Source organism: Necator americanus, chromosome III, assembly GCF_031761385.1.
Source record: "Necator americanus strain Aroian chromosome III, whole genome shotgun sequence".
Taxonomy (NCBI): domain Eukaryota; kingdom Metazoa; phylum Nematoda; class Chromadorea; order Rhabditida; family Ancylostomatidae; genus Necator; species Necator americanus.
The window spans coordinates 23,852,156-23,872,524 of NC_087373.1; the positions used below are offsets into that span (position 1 = coordinate 23,852,156).

The 20,369-nt window shown below is 41.3% G+C and overlaps 1 protein-coding gene across 2 annotated transcripts; it reads left to right on the plus strand.

Moving 5' to 3' along the window:
* Positions 1 to 5,687: 5,687 nt before the first annotated feature.
* RB195_010698 (uncharacterized protein) lies at positions 5,688 to 20,010 on the plus strand (the record flags this gene model as incomplete). 2 transcript variants are annotated; one of them, XM_064191825.1, is made up of 25 exons in its annotated part: positions 5,688 to 5,713; positions 8,432 to 8,479; positions 8,571 to 8,700; positions 8,754 to 8,959; positions 9,048 to 9,151; positions 9,208 to 9,303; positions 9,402 to 9,562; positions 9,673 to 9,768; positions 10,487 to 10,622; positions 10,834 to 10,971; positions 11,030 to 11,147; positions 11,231 to 11,330; positions 11,399 to 11,480; positions 12,013 to 12,132; positions 17,298 to 17,386; positions 17,914 to 18,119; positions 18,185 to 18,281; positions 18,350 to 18,490; positions 18,547 to 18,645; positions 18,737 to 18,808; positions 19,019 to 19,161; positions 19,237 to 19,390; positions 19,527 to 19,657; positions 19,766 to 19,862; positions 19,927 to 20,010. In XM_064191825.1, the coding sequence occupies 25 exons, from the start codon at positions 5,688 to 5,690 to the stop codon at positions 20,008 to 20,010; spliced, it is 2,874 nt and encodes a 957-aa protein (XP_064049408.1). The 2 variants fall into 2 exon arrangements, with proteins under 2 accessions (XP_064049408.1, XP_064049409.1); XM_064191826.1 differs by having other exon boundaries at positions 9,673 to 9,723.
* Positions 20,011 to 20,369: the final 359 nt, after the last annotated feature.

Here is a 20,369-nt window from a genome sequence, read left to right on the forward strand (position 1 = left end):
AGAGGTACAAAGACATAAACAAAACTTGCAGCAATAGACCATTTTGCAAACTCTTTCCACTTTTTAACACTACTGTGACATTTCTCACCGAACCTCCAAATTCCTAAGTACATGCACTTCTTCAAACGAGGAAAGTCTTCCTAGAGCCTCCATAGTTAGGTACGAAACTCTTACCGTCTGTTGCGAGAAACTTGCCAGATGCTACTCGAAGTCCTGGCTGTACAACAATTTGGCGAGGTCTGCGATTGTTTACCTAAAATGTCGATACGCATGAGTCATGCGTAGGCGACGTCGAAGACCACTGATCTGATTTCGTTATCATACGTTGACTCATCGAATTCCAACTGGTGTGGAGTTACACATCAAGATGGTGCTCGAACCGTGCTTATTGGCCGCCTTTCAATAGTACAACAGGGAGAAGGAGAAGAGGCAACTAAATGGTGCTACTATCAAGTTAACGTCGAGTTCAAAGACTCAATTTTAAAATACCTCTGGAGAAAGCCTTCTGAAAGGAAGCTCTTGAGGAAGGATTTTACTGAATCCAACCACCCACAAACCCACGGCGAACTTTTAGTTTCTAAATAAGAATGAAGTCGTTTCATACCAATGGTGCTAATTACTTTCTCTTTACTAGGGACGTCAGTGATCGGTGATCGTTCCCAACTGTCAAATGCAGCGGAAAATCCATTTCTCAGGACACTTTCGGTTCTTTTTTATCGTCGGAAGTACTACTTGTGACTTGACCACTCACTTCCAGCAAACCTGTCTGAACGGTTTGGTGAAATCAAAGCATTAGTAGTTCCAGCTTTATTTTTCTTTCTACTTATCCAGTGAAACCCAGAAAGGAATCGCCAGCGAAGCGGAAGGACGACGATTTTGAAACTAGTGGCGCAAAGAAAGATGAACAAAGCTTTTGAAGATAAATGAGGGCTCCGGGAAGAAAGCTGGTAGGACGCAATTAGTACCAATATTTAACCATTTGCACTCCAGTCCAGTCAGGCACACGGAACATCAGCAATTCCAGCACTTTTTCGCTACAAATGCTATCCTAATCCTAAGTCACATACTTTATAAAGCAGGAAATACGGTTATGGCAACGCTAATTATTTGTTGTAAACACCATTACTAGCTGATTTTAGTCTGCGAAATAATAACAAAATAAATAGTTCACATTTTGAAATTTCTCAAAGTATGATATTTTTGCAAGCATTCACCCATTCGATGTTTGCTAGGACAAATACTAGAAAACTCGCATCGTTTTCCATTTTCTTGTCTGTTTTTACATAGGACACAACTTCCTTTCTTTTCTTTTCGTAATATGTGAGGTAAAAAAAAGTAGAAAGTACAGACGCAATGCAGAAAACCACAGGAACGAACGAACTTTATTTCTTATCTGGAAGTTCTGAAATAAGCTAAACAGGCGTGCCGCCGCTACGGCGACAGTGGATCCAAAGTAGATATTTCCAATGTCGCACAACAGAGTGCAAAGGGTTAATCTCCAACTTTTCGCTTACCAGCACACAGCAGTGAATTGAGTAGCGAATGCTTGTCACCTGGCTCTCTTGGCATTCTGAACTGTTGAAATCATCAGTCGACACTTTCCGAACACACTATAGCCGTGTACGTCGACCATTATGAAACAGGAGAATTAGGTAGGTACACAACAGGGGTAGCACAGCACTGGGGAAATGCCCGAGAAAATGGTACCTCAGTAAGAGCTGTACATTTCTCACTGTCCGAACATTTTGTAGAACAGCAGCAACCTGGGACAGAGAAAAACAACACAACTTTGCAGTGCGGTCAACAAGTTTTGTTTATGGGGCAATTTCGCTCAAAAGATTACGTTCGGAGCTGCGCGCTCTCTAGCCGCTCACAGGGTATTGTGCGCGTATCATTGCATGTGCACGGATAACGAAAGCTGCGAGCGAGTGGCTGCGTAACCATTGGTCTAGTTGTAATTTATATCCGATCTTAACAGTGAGAAGTATTAGAGTACGGAAGGTATGATCGAAGATACAAGTCACTGGAGTTTGCAGAAATTTCCCCTGTGGGAAAAGGATGTGTGAGCCGTAAAACAAGCGCAGCATCGAGAAGGATATACTATACTATTCAATATACTATTCAATATACTATTCAAAGGTTGAACTAATTCGCCCCTTAAGTCAGGCCAAGTGAGTCTACCTATCCGCCATCCGCCCTATCATGATGAACGAATCGAAGACTTGTGTAGCACCGTCCACAGTTATGGCGAATATGGAGGAGCGGCTTAGACGGCTGCTTGTATACCTTTGGCCTAAGGTATGCCAAACGAATAACTTTACACGAAACTAAATATGGGGTACCAGCGGATGACAAACGGAAAACATCAGCATCTGGCACCGCTGTAGAAAGAGGCTACAAAAAATCGTCTTCGCTTCTTCGGTCACAATATAAGGAGGCCAGTTGACCCCCTTGTTCTACGGAGTCTCTCAGGTTCAAGCTGGAAAAGGCCATCTGACCGAAGACGCATGTTGTGCGCTGAGGTGGTGAAAGAGGACTTGAGGACATTCGGTGTATATAGACATTTTAGGCGAGACGTTAGGCTTTGCAGAATGCGAAGCGACGAATGGATTGACTCTGTGCAAGCCTTTGCCGAAGGTCGAGAATGTTGGGCAAAGCTACGCTCAAGGGCGACACACTCTAGAAAAATTTGAAGGATTTCTTGATGGTGAGCAGTGATTGGGGCGCTACACCAGCACATGATGTTATCGCAGACAAGAAAAGGATGGTTGGCGTACGGTTACGTGGGACCTAACGTAGTCGACAGCAAATGTGTTTAGCTGGCTAGGCGTAACGCGTCTCCTGTAACTCTCTGTCTGACACACACGCTCTTCCTTCTGCCATGTGCAACGAAAGGTGCACTATGTTCAGCCCATTGAGTACATTTGACTATAATGTGCTCAATGCTATAATGCTCAAAGCTATAATGTGTTCACGTGAACCTACAAAACTGTAGTACACATACACTATATATATGCTTTGTGTTGTACACATACACTTCGGTCAAAAATCTCTGATTGCCGCATCGTGTCGTTTTGTTGTGTGCTTATTTCCAACGAATCTATCCTCAAAAAAGGACATCCACTTAAATTTGCCAGCCCTAAGCCGGCCAATCGTTCCACAGCGAAACAGTTGGAGGGGTTTGTTCTAAATATCAGCATTCAGGATTCGATAATCCATCATACATCAGATTTCCCAGACAAGAATGTGTTCCATACATGGAAGTTCCCGATAATGTTCGAACTTTGAATTTGATTAAACTCTCAAATACTTCCCGAATTCAATTCCCCACAGAAGCCTGCTCTCGACGTTCGAATCTTCGAGTGACTCGAGCAGCGTCATTCTGAATTTTCTCAACATTCTTGCCTTAACTAATGTTCGGGTAGTGGTCCAAAGTTGAAGTTGAGTTCAAGGTTTCCGCCATACAGACATCCAGCGTCCAACAAAATAACACGAAGATTGCGAATTTTGAACTCTATATCTTAGATTTTTGTTACTTGGCAGGAAACACAAGAACGCCACGTTATATAATAACGGACTCAGTCTGTCACATGTATGTATATGGATGTGTGTATGTCTGTATGATACGTGCTGTGTATGTGCGTGAAACGAAATTCCAAAACGAGAAGGAATAGGGTCCCACGGCGTCGGAGTGGTACCAGAAGCTAAAGTCAGCAGAATTATTGTGCCCAACATTGCTGAACAATTCCAAACGATTGTGTGTGAAGTAAATGAGAGATTGCGAACGGTTTTATGGCCGTGAGCTGCATGCACGTAAATGCTTACGTGATCTGACGTAGAACGTTACCACTGCGATCATCATTTTATGCTAGTTGTTGAGGAAAAAGGAAAAAAATTCAGACTTCGAACAATTTTTCCGAATTCTGGCGGTATCAAATGAATGTAGATGTAAAATCACGTCCGAGTACTATTCAAATGTAATACAGTAGCATTAAGGAAGAAAACTATATTATCGTTAATTAATTTAATCAATGTTTAATTTTCCGAAAAAGAACAAAGAAAGCGTCGTTAGAAAATCCAAATTTAATTTGACTACTTTCCATTTGTGCTGATCAGTGAAGGCCAGCGAAAAGAGCACACAGTCCAGAGGTGAGGTTCCATAACAGAGAATAATTTAATCGAACACTAGTGCATTGCTTCCAACCGAATACGATTTCAGTGATATACACAAGTTACTTCAAGTTTTTATTTGCAGGTGCTCCCCATTTTCAGTGATTCCTAATTTCTTTCTAGGCTACAATGCAAGTATTCGCATCCTACAGTTTAACTTTCAAATGCAAAAAAGAAATTCAGAAGCACCCAAACAAAAGGGCCCCATATATTCACCTACATATATCACGTCAATTATTCCCCTGTCTTTCCTAATTGAACTGCCCTTTGCAGAGGGTCTTGGGGATGAAACGACGAGATGATAATTGCTCTCCACAGAATAACGATTTCCACAGGTTGTTTGGCGGTGGAAAATGGTTCATAAGGAATTCATAAGCATTTTCACCGCATTTGCATAGGTGGCCGCGCTCGTGGCGGTTTTGATTGAGATGGGACCCTCGCTTCCTTCACTCATTTTCGTAGTCCGATTCGCCAACTCACGCAACTGTTCCGAGTCTCAGGTCGTTCTGAATCGATTATGACCTGTCTGAGAGCGAAAATTCCTACGCTATTAGCGGTAACTTGCTAGAACTCTCAGATAGGAACGCACATAAAAAATTACTGGATTTTGTTGATTTTCCATAGTCTAACCTAAAGGAAGCAGGAAGGACGTTTATAAGTGAGGATGACGCAGCAAACTCTCTTGATGTTTTTCAGAAATATGAAGTGGAAACTGCGTTCTTTTTGCACGGGTTTATCTATTACGACCTAAGCTCGCATATGCTAGCGAAGAAAATCGTCCAGAGAAAAGGTGACACCTGTCATTTGTCAGACCGCCGTGGATCCAGCGAATTTGCTGAGTGCTCAAGATTTAGAGGAGCATCGATAGATTTCGACACTTCCAGGACCAGACAGGAGGTGCACATTTTGCTCTTTCGTGGTAAAAGTGTACTTTGAAACGAGTAAGAAAGGAAGCCGTACACACTTCTCAAGAGTTTGCCCGCAACGCAATATGATGTGGCGACTACCGTTTGTTGGAGAAAAACGTGCCGGTTAACATCCTTCTGAGATACTATTCACTTCTTTTGTATCATTTGATCATATGGAAAATTGAGCAGGGTTCAGATAAGAATTTATTTCGCTAGATAAATGCGAACCACACCAAGGATAGGTCTCCTGGATAACTGGCGCGCGCTACACAATAAAAATGCTCCGCCGAGAAGGGAAAAGGCGGGAACGGGAAGGTTTCAGTTTGCTTATCTGAGTTCATTTCATTGTACCATTCGTGGTGGTTAAGTTTTTGAAACATTCGTTTTCAAAAGGTCCCAGTTGTGATGTCGAATGCAGAGTTTTCTGCGGTGTGTTCCAAACATTGTTGTTACTTCCTGTTAAGTTTTGTGACGCTGCTACCAGTTTGATATCAGTGTTGTGATACTGCATATGCTTTCAGCTTTGTAGAGTCACTGTGAGCAGGTCCAGTTACATTGCGGTTTCCTCAGCGAGCATTTGTTCCAGTTCCTATCCTGTCTCGCTTACTCATGGACTCGTTCAAACTACTTTTGCAGTGGGTTTTGTTCTTCCTTGTACGCCAGTTCATAGTTAACTCTGTATTTGTATTCTTTGAAACAAGCACTTGGACATGAAAGAGATTCAAAGTGGGTGTGCCAGATGCTTCTGAAGTATAAGATGATCTGGGATATACAATGCATAGCGGTGAATCTCTTATAATCTATGATTTGTAGTTCAAACGGCGAATTTTGTTTTCACACTAAGTTAACTTCTGTTCGTACATGCGATAGTCGTCCAAACTGAAGGGGGTCGGTCCGGTGCTCCGACCCCCTTCAGTTTTCGACGGTTGGCGGAAGGGCACCCTTCACTTTTGGATGGTTGGCGAAGAGATGCTTATCACTTGAGCTGGACCTCATCAACTAGATCCCCACCTGGGGAGGGTCCGGTTCCTCCCTATCGCACCTGTGCTTCTGTTCTATGTACAGCGAGAAAAAAAAACGAAGAATTATCGCTTAATCTTCTGCTTTTATTTACTACAGTATATTTAAAGCGTATAGTTGTACCTGAAAGAAGAGTTTTAGACTATGACATAAGGATCAAAACGGCATGACGCACGTTGCATTTGCGTACGCGCTCGAAACGGCGCGGTGAACGCAGCAGTTGGAACTGAGGTAAGATCGCAAAATGCAGCAATGGGTGCTGCCAGCATAGGTTCCAGTACACTCCTAACCGCTACGCTCCACCGCACCACCTCGAGAGGTGGCCGCGTACGCAACTGCACCGTGCTTCATGTCGTTTTGACCATGCTATACTATATATGCTGCATGAGGTCGATCTGTCTTCACACCGAGTTGTTTTCGCCTTAATTACTCATATCTTATTTACTCATATTCACTTCTCCGTAGTTGTTACCGTTCTAATACTGTCGAAAGATATTCATTTCAATGCAGCGAGTAAAACACGTTAATGAAACTTGGTGCCAATTGTATCAATATTATATAGAGTTTATATAGTCACTCGCAAAATAAATCAAAGTAATCACACAAAGTTAGGTACAAATTGACCGATGTAGTAAAAGGATTAAAAGGATTAAAACCGTAGGACAAGTCGAGTATAGAGATGGGTCGTCCACTCCGGACTCTCGTAACTCACATGAAATCAGTAAATGTGCAACTCTTTTAGTTCCACATTTGCTGATTTTATGTGAGTGTCAATACATCCCACACTTGACAACATATAAGAATGACAGTTTTTCAAAACTGTAACCAAACCTGTCAATTAAAAGCCAAATTCAAAGGTAGATTTAATGCGATCTAATAACCAAAAAAGCTCAGACTCTGTTCACATTGTTAAGTCTGCGAAATCGCGAATAACTTTGTCATAAGAGAAACAAAAGAAAATCTTAAGGTAGTTTTTTTTCTGAAGAATAAGGTTTGCTCTAAAAACAATGTTATCGGTTTTTGGAATTTTGATGGAGGAGAGTGGTGGTGGATTTTTGAGTTGTTTGGGAGGATGAAAACACTGACTTGACACATCGGCTAGTCATTGCATAGGCCACTTACATGTTCGTAAACTTCAAGCGATTCTGAATTGAAAGGCACCATACCACGAATCTGAGGTGGTGCAGATTTCAGGTGGAGTATCCGTATACGGGGCTAGAACATTCTTTGAAACTGATTTACCTCGCGCTAATCTACTTTGAGTTATTAAGTTTTATTCAAAATTACACACTTTTCGGCGCGCGAGCGAAAATTGAGATTTTGGCGAGTTATCCCATTCCAGAAAAATGAGATGACGTTTTGAGAAGTCACCCATATATTCGGATAGGGGGACTGTGGAAAGCCTCATATGCAAAATTTTACTTTTCCGAACAGTCTGGTGCTCTCAAAACTTAGTTGGGACAAATCCAAAAAAAGTCGGAAAATTTTAAATTTTTTCCATCAGAATTCCAAAAAAAACTAAAGCATCTCATGAAACATCGATGTGTCTCTTTTGTAATGCAAACATTCCTTTATAAAAAAACTACAAGTATTCCTCTGAGTAATCTTATCACGAAGTTTTTCGCTATCTCCCGGACTTAACAATGTGCACAGAATCTGAGCTTTTTTGGTTATTTAATCCTATTAAATCTACATCTGAACTGCTGAACAGTACCTTTAATTGAACCCTTCATTAAATTAATTGATCAAATATTTGATTTGGTTCTCATTAAAGTGGTTTCAAGTTTGCAGTTCTTCTGGAAAATTTTGACTCAGCGGGGTGTCGAACCTACGTAGTCCCATTGTAATATTGTAGGAACAAAATGTTGATTTTTTTTCGACGTTCCAGTGTAATTCGACCCATCTGACTCTCTTTTTTTGTCGTATTATATCCTTTAATCTGTGTTTAGAAATATTTCATAGATTCGTACAAATGTCGAGTCCCATCACCACGCTTGACCCTGCTCTGGAGGGGTGAGAGACTTGGTAGGCACTATGGCGGTTTCGAATCATGGACCATGTGGGCACATCGGACCTCCTAATTGGGCTACATCCGCTCTTACACACGAGTGTTGTAGACTAAAATTGCAGACTCCTTAGAGCTGTTTCACACCCCTATGCGACTTTCTAGCGGAGAGTGAGATGAATTCTCCTCTTCCAAACAAAGCGAAGAATGGTGATATTCCATTTTCCTGTCCACTGAACAAATTTTTCATATTCTTTCAGTTGTTCGGTCAAATACTGAGAGATCATGAAAGTACTAGTGGATTTGTTGTACTACAATTTATTTGCAGGGAGGTGATGCAGAAGCCGAGCGTTGCAGGTCTACAAATGATTTGCTCGTACGTTCATTTTTAGACTCAAATTTTAGTTCTTATTCGTTTTCATCTTTGTCAGATGTCCTTTCTGAACGACAAAGAAAAAAACTTTCAGGCAAGTTGAAGCATGGGACAATTATATGCCTGGCAAAGTTAAAGAGATGGCACACAGAGCTATTACTACGTTTGTATCGGAGGGCACTTTAGCCGCTGAAGAGGATTTGCTCCGTTTGTACAGAATATTAGTACGTTGAAAAGACTAATTCTTTTATGGGGAGCTGATGATCAACAACTTTAGGGCAAATATAGCAAGAAAATGGGGGCGGCCATGGTCTTCGAAAAACTAGACGAAACTGGTCGATTTACGCACTCACTCAAGTTCCATCTTATTTGGGCCGAAAGCTATGCAAAAACGGGCGATTTGACCAATTTCTCCAGAGTTTTAAATCTTGCGAAGAACCGACTAACTCAACTATCTACATATGAACTGGAATCAGGATTCAGGTAGTACATTAATTTTCACAAGAAACTACTCCACTGTATTGGCAATGTCTGCTGGATCTGCTCGTTAACAACAAAGGTCAATTTTTAGGGATCTCGCCGACCAGTATCTGCAAGCGGGTGATATTTTTAATGACGAGGAAGAGACCATGGCATGTTTTAACATCAAAAAGTCTGATCTGAAAGCAAAAAGATGTACGATTGTAGCTGTCTTCCGATCTTTCTTCACTGTTGCAAATGTATACATTTAGCTCGACGCCGTTCTTCCCTTGCGGTTATTGAAGCACGTGCTAAAGACACGTTCATATCTGCTGATGCCCCAAAGACTGCATCTTTTGGCCCTAACAGTATATTTGAACTGTCTTTTGTTTTCATATTATTCAGAAAATATTTTTGCCGCATAGTCTTCGAACAACTTTTGCTGTCTTAATTCTCTCACTTTGAGCTCGCACCAAATTGCGTTTCGAGTTGATCGACCGTCCCAACGATTCGTACATTGCTCCGTCTCTGGAAGAATTCAGGGCAGCCATGGTGGCTGACGAGCAGATGGCCGATGGATGTGATATTGTTGATGATGTGCCTATGGATATTACCGTCACGCAACCTGTACGTTTTGATGCTATTCTGGACATATTAGCTCGCTTTCGTAATCGACATAATTCTCCTGCCAAGTCGAACAAATTTTGAAATATGCAATCTTCGTTTGATACTTTCAGGAAACAATGATAATTCGACCACATCCGCAGAGCATTCCTGAGTCGAAAGAGGTGGGGTTTCCTGTTTTAAAAGCGACATACCACGAATTTGACGAGGTGAGGGAATCTGCGGGAAAAGCTTGATATGGGGTTGTAGATTGCGGGACCCGGAGTTGTTCCGCTCATCACTCCCTAATCAGCGTTGAAAACGGCGTGAGAACTGCTTTATTTCCTGCTAGGTACGTTGGAACGCTCCTCTATGTATACGTTTCGGTCCCCTCAGCAGCTCATTTTTTTTACTTGTGCAGGCTGGTAGGAAGACACCGCTGATCGTTGACCGATCGCACTTGGATGCGGCGCATGCACAAGGTTGGCACATTGTAACTGAAATCGTAAAAAACGTTTTTCTCGGGAACGATGAGCGGAACTACCCCGTATCCGCAACGGATATCGGATATGATATTCGTAGCTATTTATACTACGCATAGTATTAGCTGTTTAATAGGATGAGATATCTCAACTGTCATTACGAGGAATATTTGTTTTCTTATATTATTTTTTTTCAAAACTGTTAAGAACTTCAAGAAACTTTTTCTTATGGAGTTGATTGTAATAAGGAAGGGCAAAGAGTAAAAAAATATATCTTTAAGAATGACAGTCAGTCAGCCTGTGAGCATAATTCTAGCTGTTTTTAACTTCTTTGATTTTCCCTTGTCTGTTCTTTTCTTATGATTACTTTGCATCTTTTAACTGGTTACTGAAGGATTGGAACATGTTTTTTCTTCAAACATTGTCATAGTTCTCCTTTAAAAGTTATCTGTGCGGCCCTTTTCAGCATGGTAAGCGTAATAGAATATTGGAAACAGTAGTGGAATGTGATTCGGACTTCTCGAATGACGACAAGCGTAGAAGAGTCCTTTCTCCGACCATCCCCACCCGTGAAAGTGTGTTCTCCTCGCGCATGCAGAAATGTTGGTGCTCATATCTTTCGTGTTTTTTCTTATTTGATAGTCGTCATGGCCGTGATGTTGTACTGCTCAGTTTATCTAGTTCTATTAAATTCATACACACGACACTTTCCTTCTCTAATGTTTCTTTCTCGAAATAACAGTTGCACTATGTTGGAGAACGCGATGCTAAGTTACAGCATTCTGGCTTGATCATGTTCAACCTAATCTTTAGCGTCTCCACCGCCCAAGGAATCCTCTGCGGCCACTCGACCTCCATCAACATCTGAATTCCTTAGTGGCTCTTCCTTCACCGAAAAGGCGTACAGTGATATGAAGGCAATGTTTTCTGACACAGTAGTTATTAGCAAAGGTATTTTGTTCTATTGGATTTCTTTTGTCTTCATATAAGGTCTTTTCTTATCTATAAGGAGGTCTACCTGGAATTACTGATGAAACTACACTTCCGGTTGCTGCTCCAGCTGTTGAAGCTTTCGAAGTTTACGTCGACGACGATTTGTCTCAGCGCACTGTGGTGAATTCGGAAAAGTAAGCTCTATTTGTTCAATTTTCAAGTATTCTCTTTATTTCCCAGTGATACATGTTTTGGAGCTTAATTGCTTTCGTGTTAGCATCCCTCGTGAAGTCAATTTTCCGCGTCAGTCAGAGGAACGGATTCCTCTTCAGCCTATTTCAGTTCGTGCTGATAGCAAAGCTATAGGAGATGCAAAGGTATTAGGCTTTTGATTAGCAGAGGTATACAGCAAACAAAAGCTATTCAATCTGTGAACTCTATTAAGGACAAAAACGAGGAGGCAGTGGATCGCTTTGATTTACCTATGGAAAGCATGCCGCTTAAATCGAAGAAGCAGTTGTTCATTGGTTGTTATACCTTTATTTCCTAGAACATATTGCCTATTTCTACCTCTGTTGCGTGCAATCTAGCAATGGATCCTTCGTCTGAATATGCGCGTCTTTTGCTACCACTACTTTCTACTCTAAAGAACGATGATGTTGTTGATCAGCGCAGCCACTTTGCTAAGATCGTGATTGGGAAAACTTGGCAATGTTCATCATTGTTTGCTCTAGCTTGCCTTAGTAACGTCCGCTATCTCTTAGTCTTGAGAAAGTTACCACCCAAGTGTGCAACATGAAATTAATACTGAAGATGAATATGACAACTGAAAAGGGCCATAATTGTCTAAAAGTGTGAGAAAGTGACATGTTAGCTCATGACATAATAGATAGCTTTCTGCCAACTTTGTAATTTTATCCTTGTGTAGATGTTAGCTATTATTATTATTATTATTATTATTATTATTATTATTATTATTATTATTATTATTATTATTATTATTATTATTATTATTGCTATTATTGTTATCATTATTATTTACTTCTCAACTTTTTGCAGAAGACGAAGAAACAATAGCAGGAGCGAAATTCACCATGTTGGGCATTGATAAGAAGCTTGAACGTGGCATTGTAACATCTACACCTGCTCATCCGCTGACTCATCCTCCTACACACGAAGGTATGCTCTCTCGAAATATTGATGGATTTTGTTAACGACTACATTCGATGTGCGTTTGTGTCAAGGAATGCCGAAAGTGCTTTTGTTGAAGAAGAAACTTGTTTGTTTGTTAATGCTGCTCAAGTCCTTCAACGTACCTTAGGTGCTGAGGTTGTTTTCGAATATCATGAGAGATAATGGATATATTTTACTCGTAGTTCGAAGTGTCCATGAACGAGCTGGCAAGCATCGATCATGCACCCTCACCAACCTATTCAAGTGAGACCAATGAATAGCCATTAGATGCGGTAGGGAGGAGACAGACCCTCCTCAGGTGAAGGGGTCTAGCTCATTGGCTGCGGCTCAATTGATCAGGATCCCTTTGCCAACCGTCCAAAGTGAAGAGGGTCTTTTCGTCAACTATCCAAAACTGAAGAGGGTAGGAGCACAGGCTCCGACTGTCGCATCTAAGGAATGTGCTGCTGAGGGGATCAGTGCGTGTTCAACGTGTTCCAACGTGCCTCGTAGGAACAGGCGCCACACCGTTTTTTGGGGACGATTAGAGATTAGACGATTGGATTAGGACGATTTAAGTTGAATGGAGCCATGCTGGTTTTCGTAATCTACAACCCGAGCTCTACGGGTTCACTAAGGTATCCGTACTACATCAATATGATACGCTTTTGAACAACTTTTTTAGCTCAGCAGCTTTTTAGCATCAACATTTCAAAGTGATTCCTTCGTCTCATATCTTAGTACCAGTCTGAACGTCCGACTAAAGGCGGACTTCAGACTTTTTGTAGTGTTCGCTTCGCTCGCTTTCATCGATCAATAAGAAATAACAGTAGTGACTTTTTTGTAAAATTATAATTTTTTCTACCAACCCTTTCTTCAGTTATTTCCCTCAAAAATTTAGGCATAAATGGGAGATTTCATGATTTCCTTTCTAAACGCGTCGCTACTATATTTGGAGAACAATCGAACTTAATTTTACATCCATGTTTCTCTGAAACCTCCACAATTTGAAAGTATTATTCGAAGTATGAGTTTCCTTCGTTTTATGATATTAGCACAGAATGATGTGCTAAGATGAAATGAGGTGAATATCTTCATCGTAGTGATGAATATAAAACTCTACGTCAGACCACGTGAACGTGTGTTTTCTTGTATTGTATCTAATCAGCCGTTTGTATGTGTGTTTCCACTTTCTGAAGAAAGGACATTAGCAGCCTCAGGGAAATATGCTTGGAAATAGATACGCGAATGAGTTATAGAAACCCATTCTACCGTTGGGGCTCCCGCGCTTCCGAGATAGTGGGATCCGCCTCACTCCACTCTACGGCTTTCTGGCTCCGGGCACTAATACGACGCCATGGTATCCGTCTCCCTCTCTTTTTGGAATTTCGTGACTGAGACACTTACAGACGTACACACGTGAAAGAATAAGCCCGTTATTATATAGCATGATAGTTTGCAAATTTGGAAGTGTACGTTCACATAAAAGTTTATTTACCCTCACTAACGCATGACAGAAACTAACTTAGCCTATCAAAGCCAACATAGATGTTCACATAACCTTAGGCACTGGTGAAGAGGTAGAGTGCTCGCCTATCAGGTGCATGGCAACGGTTCACCACACCACCGGTGCAGAGTTTTGAATCACTATATTTTCGTGACACACACACACACACACACACACACACACACACACACACACACACACACACACACACACACACACACACACACACACACACACACACACACACACACACACACACACACACACACACACACACACACACACACACACACACACACACACACACACACACACACACACACACACACACACACACACACACACACACACACACACACACACACACACACACACACACACACACACACACACACACACACACACACACACACACACACACACACACACACACACACACACACACACACACACACACACACACACACACACCAAACACAAAACAACACAACACACACACACACACATTTTTTTTTTAAACCACATAATAATTACACACACACACACACACACACACGCACGCACACACGCACACACGCACACATAGCGATTAAATTTTCTCAGAATATGGTGGAATCGATGACAATCTGTTACGTTAGTATTCACGGTGAAATATGTTAGTTTCACGAATCGCTTGTCGCGACATCAAAGGTGTTCATTATGACACGCTGGTGCGACCAGACGATATAATGCTTTCAAAGCACAAATAAGAATAGAGAAGTTCAAGAAAGAAAAACAAAACAGCATCACAGAAGAGATCCATGCTTTATTTTAAGAAGTCCGAAAAACTTAGAAATCCCTTGATTCCTGTGCTTTAAAAGGTTAACTGGCAAGTTGCACCGTGCATTAAAAATAAGTGATTATCAATAATAGCAGTTAGGGCATTCTCCTGAACGTGCGGATAAGATCCGCGACTAACGTTCTCAAACACGAGCATCTGCGAGCAAATCTTCCTAAACTAAATAAATTAGAGACGGAAGATTGTGGTAGCGGATCTCCACGAGCCAAGCATTCTTTCGTCGGTGCTGTTTGGTTTCGTTGGACGGTTGGCCTTCATCGTCGGAGCAATATTGAAATTCTCTATTTCTGTCAAACTCCATTTAATTGTGGACAAGTCAGAACCTCAAACTCCTGTCTCTCCCTCCTTGACTGCGGAAGTCGGTCGTGAACATGCTCGAGTTCCGGGGCGCTATTTTCTACAGCGAGCTCTTTTGGAGCGCATCACCCTTGTGACCGTGCTAATCACTAAAATAACATTTAAATAACACCTGTATGGGGTGAACAATGCTCTCAATACAATTAGAGAAAAAATTTTGATGAGATGTTCTTCTCGGTAATTTTTTTCGACTTTGCCAAAATCATGATTTCGGCGGGAATCGAACTATTCATCGTCTATAATCATTGTCAATGAAGAAATTAAAAACAAATTGTGTGCAGGAAGTAGAAAATAGTGCTAAAAAACTTTTAGAATCTGTTCTGCGTTGCTGTTAGTTAATGTTTTCTTTTTTGAAAAAATGGGAAAATTCCAGCGGAGATCGAACTCTCAACCCTTCGTTTTCATTTTCTATAAATAAAATTGTGAATAGATAGTAGGAAATAGTATGAAAATGGTTCCAAGTTCGACCTTTTTTGAATCTTGGCATCATAGAGTTTGATTGTGTACTACTTTTTAAGCAGAACCACGTGACATCTGCGCTCAGGGGAAGATCAAAATCTCGGTCAGTGATAAAGGAGGAGAATTTGTAGTGATTTCAAGTGAACTGGACAGGGCATAACGAAACTTCACCTAACGGACGGTAGTCTATACCACCCTTCATCGGCACATGAATTTGGCAGACAATATCGCCGCCTGAATAGGATATGGATAGAGACCCTTCGTGCCGAATTTAGTTCAAGCAACCCAGGGGATTTCAAGGTTAGGCCTATCATTAGCAATATTGGAGGTCCCACCGACAGAATATCCTGGTTCCTTAACACTATTCTCAGCCAGCTACTCCAATACGTTCCAGCTCATCTCTCAAACACAAAAGTGTTCATAGAGCACCTCCACAAAGCGCGCCTTGATGGAGATTGTGTCATCGAATCCTTCGATGTCACTTCGCTCTACACCAACGTCTCCACCGATGCTGCACTACAAGCAACATCAGAACTGCTTCTCGAACATCAGGGGGCTCTTAACATGTATGGGTTTGCGATACAGCAAATAATGATGCTGCCAAGCGAATGTTTGAGATGTTCCGTATTTCGCTGGTCTGGGCAGTACTATAGGCAGATTAGAGGCTTGGCCATGGGACAAAGACTTGCGCCTACATTAGCCGTTGTTTTCATGTCTAAGGTGGAAAAAATACTACTGGAACACAAACCTCTATTGTACTGCGGATACATAGATGATTGTTGCATTGTATGTGCAACACAAGCTGAAATGGACATTTGCTTCGATCTCTTAAATAAACAATCCCAGTACATAAAATTCACGACGGAAAAACCTACAGACAACTGGCTACCGTTTCTCAATGTCCAGGTCCATTTGTGTAGGGGAAATTGGAAAACAATGGTATCGAAAACCAAGTTGTGAAAACATTCTGATTCACTACCAATCGGTGCATCCCTGGAGAACCAAAAAGTCAGTCATTGAAAATATGTTTAAGACAGCGGCAACGGTTTCATCTGAGGCTCAAGGGCGCATTGCCTCCATAAACATGGCTAACCACATTGCTCAGTCCAATGGGTACCCAGCAAAGGTTTCTCACTCAAATCGGAGCCATGCAACTGAGCGACGGGGTAGGTGCCACAGGGTAGAACAAACAACAAAAATCCCTTCCTGTCTTCCTTTTATTTCGGATGACATGAGTAATGCAGTGCGAGCAAGCTTACGACACGCGGGTCTGCAAGACTCATTCAGAGTAGTGGACATACCACCTGTGAACCTGAAGCAGCAGCTAGTCCGCAATCGCGCCTATGACAGACTTTGCGAGACACCTAATTGCATCGTTTGTCCGAAGGGGAGGCAGGGTGATTGTGTGGTATCGGGAGTTATCTATTTAATCACCTGTCAGTTATGTGGGGCTGAGTACATTGACGAAAAATGGTTGTAGTTCAAGGCATGAAATTTGTAGAATAGTTCTACGTGTGCAGTAAAACAACATGAATTATTTGAAGAAGAAAGAAAGAGAAGAAAAAAACATTTACACACACGAAACACATTTAGTATTGCTTTTTCAAATGCCGCTGTGTTCGGATCCAGCTTCTATGGTAGGGTCAAAAGGAATTGAAGCACGGTGCAGTTGCGTAAGCGGTTGCGCCCGAAGCGGTGCGGCGGAGCGTAGCGTTTTTAGCGCAGCCGCCTACGCAACTGCGCCGTTCTATCGTTATGACCCGACTATATGTGATATGCGTACGTCCGGATGTTTGTTTTCGAGGCGTATTGTTTGGAAAACAAAAAATTCTTCCACCATTTTCCGATCCATGCCTAAAACAAACGAGTATACGAAATCCCTAAGAATATGATTTTTGAAGGCTTATAACGGAGGCAGTATTGTGCGCTTCTTTTTTCTCTAAAATTTATTCGTACAAGTGATCAGTTGTATCTGTTTGTTGCGTTTCCCTTATTTTATTTTAATTCCAGATTTTTTTGCACCACTTAATCATGTATTGGAAGAACAAATGAAGAAAGAGCAAGATGAAGAAGAGATTTATGCTCAGTCGACATTCGTGGTAAAGTTGCACTCTATCTGGTCTCTGTAGCAAACTTTGACTTTCTTGGCATACGAGTTCAAGTGATCCAATTAGATTACATGCCAAAAAGCTGATATAATTGGTATCTGATAAGTTTTCTTCTAAAAATTTGGGTTCTTATGGTGGATCTTATTTTGAAAATCCACATCGTCTAGACACGTAATGTAATCAACTCTCCAATTCTTTCAAGGTCTAAGATCAGTTTTTGGAAGACAAAGTCCTGAAAAAAACGATCATTATAACCTATTAGTTTTACTTCATTTACTTGAGCTCATACTGTCGAAGAAATACTATACTATACTATACTATACTATACTATACAAATTTTGAGGGCCTTCTCAAAATTGCAGTTTCTACCATATACATCAAAAAGTGCGATTTTCGCAGTTTCGTCCAAACTTCTATATTATAAACTGAGAAGGTCGTTGACCGTTATTTTTTTTAAATACATTTGCTCATACTGCTAACTGGATGAATCTTTTTTTAAAACCCAACTCTGAGTTTAGAAGAGACGTTCCATTGCACCTCCGAAAACGATTACCGTTGCGCCAAAACCTTCCGTTGCCAGGCCAAGAACGGTGCAGGCTGCTGAACGTTCGATGGAATTAGCACTCGACAAAATGAAGATAGGTGATTCTCAAGAAGTAGAGCCGAACTCGGAATGCGATGTCGATCTTGAAGACCACGACAAGACTGGAGTGGGACTTGTTGAGTGCGTTCGTTGATCGCTTTGCGTTTTGCTTCTTGGGTATTGGTCTTCAAGAAATAGAGTTCTAGCGAAGCAGTCACTAGTGTGATGAATCCATGGGATAGACAACTTCGATGTGAGATCTTGAAAAAGAGCCACAAACCCTGCTACCAGCATGAGTTTGATGTCAGTCTCATCTGCTAATATTAACTTATTTATTTAACTCGTCTGTTTCAAAGCATGTCGATTTTCAGACGACGTGTCCTCGAGTTGCGCCAGGAAAATCTGTCAATTTCGGAGGAGAAGTATTTAACATAGTTGAACTTGTGGGTCAGGGAGGTTTTGCAAAAGTTTACAAATGTACAAATGAGGAGAAGAGAACGCTGGCACTCAAAGTAAGCTGTACAATTTGCGTTACTGCTTGATGTAAACAAATTCATTGATTCTTCAGTACGAAATTCCTCCTTGTCCTTGGGAAGTGTACATTTGTTCTGAAGTGAAAATGCGTATCGATCGCTCAAAACAATTCATCCTTGATAGTGTTATGGAGGTTAGTGAAAAGTCCGCTTTGGGTGTTATTTAGATATCTTCAGCGGGGGTCCTGTTCTCCAGTGGGTATTGATGAAGGGGATATTTTTCAGGTCACAGAGGCTTACGTTTTCACCAATGCATCAGTCCTGTTCAATCAGTATCATCCTCATGGCACACTCTTGGTATGTGTTGTGTTATTCTTTTCTGATCACTTCTGAATGTTTGCTTATGTTCCGTCAACGGTCTACTTCCAGTGGACCTATAGTTCTATACCGTTCTATATCTGGATCGGAGACGGATATTTTTCACAAAATATTTTATGACACAAATTACCTGATTTCAAGTTGTTTATGCAAGAAGTTACACCTCACTTCTAAAACACATTGTTTCAGGATCTCTCGAACAAATGGACTGATCCCAGTTGGTATATTGTTGCATTGATCGCCATTCAGATCGCTAAGATACTTCGTGAACTACATGCTGTTAAGATTATCCATGCAGATATCAAACCTGACAACTTTATGATTCTTGGAAAGTAAGTCTTTCACCGGCGATAATCTGTTGCCTAGTGTTGTTTTGCTTTCATCTGATTCTCTCTATCGATTTTCAGGTTGAGTGACTCTCATGAGAATATCGAGAAAATTCTCTCGACGCCAATACTGAAGTTGATAGATTGGGGTCGCGCTATTGACATGCGAGTGTTAGCAGGTCATACTTTCACAGGAAGAGCGGGTACCGAGAAATTCGATTGTTCAGAAATGCTGGTGAGACATTTCTTTGTGCATTAGAAATTTCTAACGGAAAGCTGTTGCTTTTCTTGCACTGCTGTGCTTCTCATGAAAGCCACAATAATCAGGCTGACTGAGGAAAGTTCCAAACTGTGAACTGACTAAAATTCAGGACGGGCGCCCGTGGACCTATCAGACGGACTATTTTGGCTACGTAGGCACACTGCATGTATTTATACAGGGAAAGTATGCCGAGATTGTTAAGCAGAATGGCATCTTCAAAGTGAATGGTTCCATGAAAAGGTCAGGTTTGAAAAACTTTGTTTTGCTGAAAAATAGTTCTCCGCTTCCGACTGTTAATGAATTCCAAAAAAGTGGTATGAGTTTCTCTTTCACGGCAGAAGTTTTTAGACGCTTGGCTGTTCGTGAAGTGCTGGAAGCTACGTTCATCGAGTTTTTGAACATTCCCGATTGCGAACATATGCCTAGCTGGGATGTTGTCATTCATGTAATAGTTTATCAATCATTTGAATCTTATTTTTGAATTTTGAATACTTAACATCATATTGCAGAAGATGGAAAAAGAGTTTGGCGCTAGATTCTCGCCGATGGAATGGCGTCAGGCAGTTGCACGCTTCAACTCATTTATACCATAAGTTTGCGGCTCACCTGTTTTGGTTTAAGAATGCTATTGACATTGTTGTGTTACTCGTTGTTATTTTTAATCCTGATGTAAGTGGACATAACAAGTAGCTATTTAAAAGAGTTGTTAAGAGAACGAGTAGATCTGTCCTCTTTTAACGCACGCAGCGCCTATACTGCAGTGACAGTCCTAAAATATTCTGTTAGTAGTTGCGGTCGCGGTATGGTAGAAGGATGTCGTGTAAGTGTGCCGACGTTTCGTGGTGCTTCAAAATAGTGGCTTCTCTTTTCTTCTTCAGTCTTTGGGCCAGCTTAACATTAATCATATTTGCTCACCTTTTCCTTGATTCCGCTGGTTTGTTAGTTCAACACG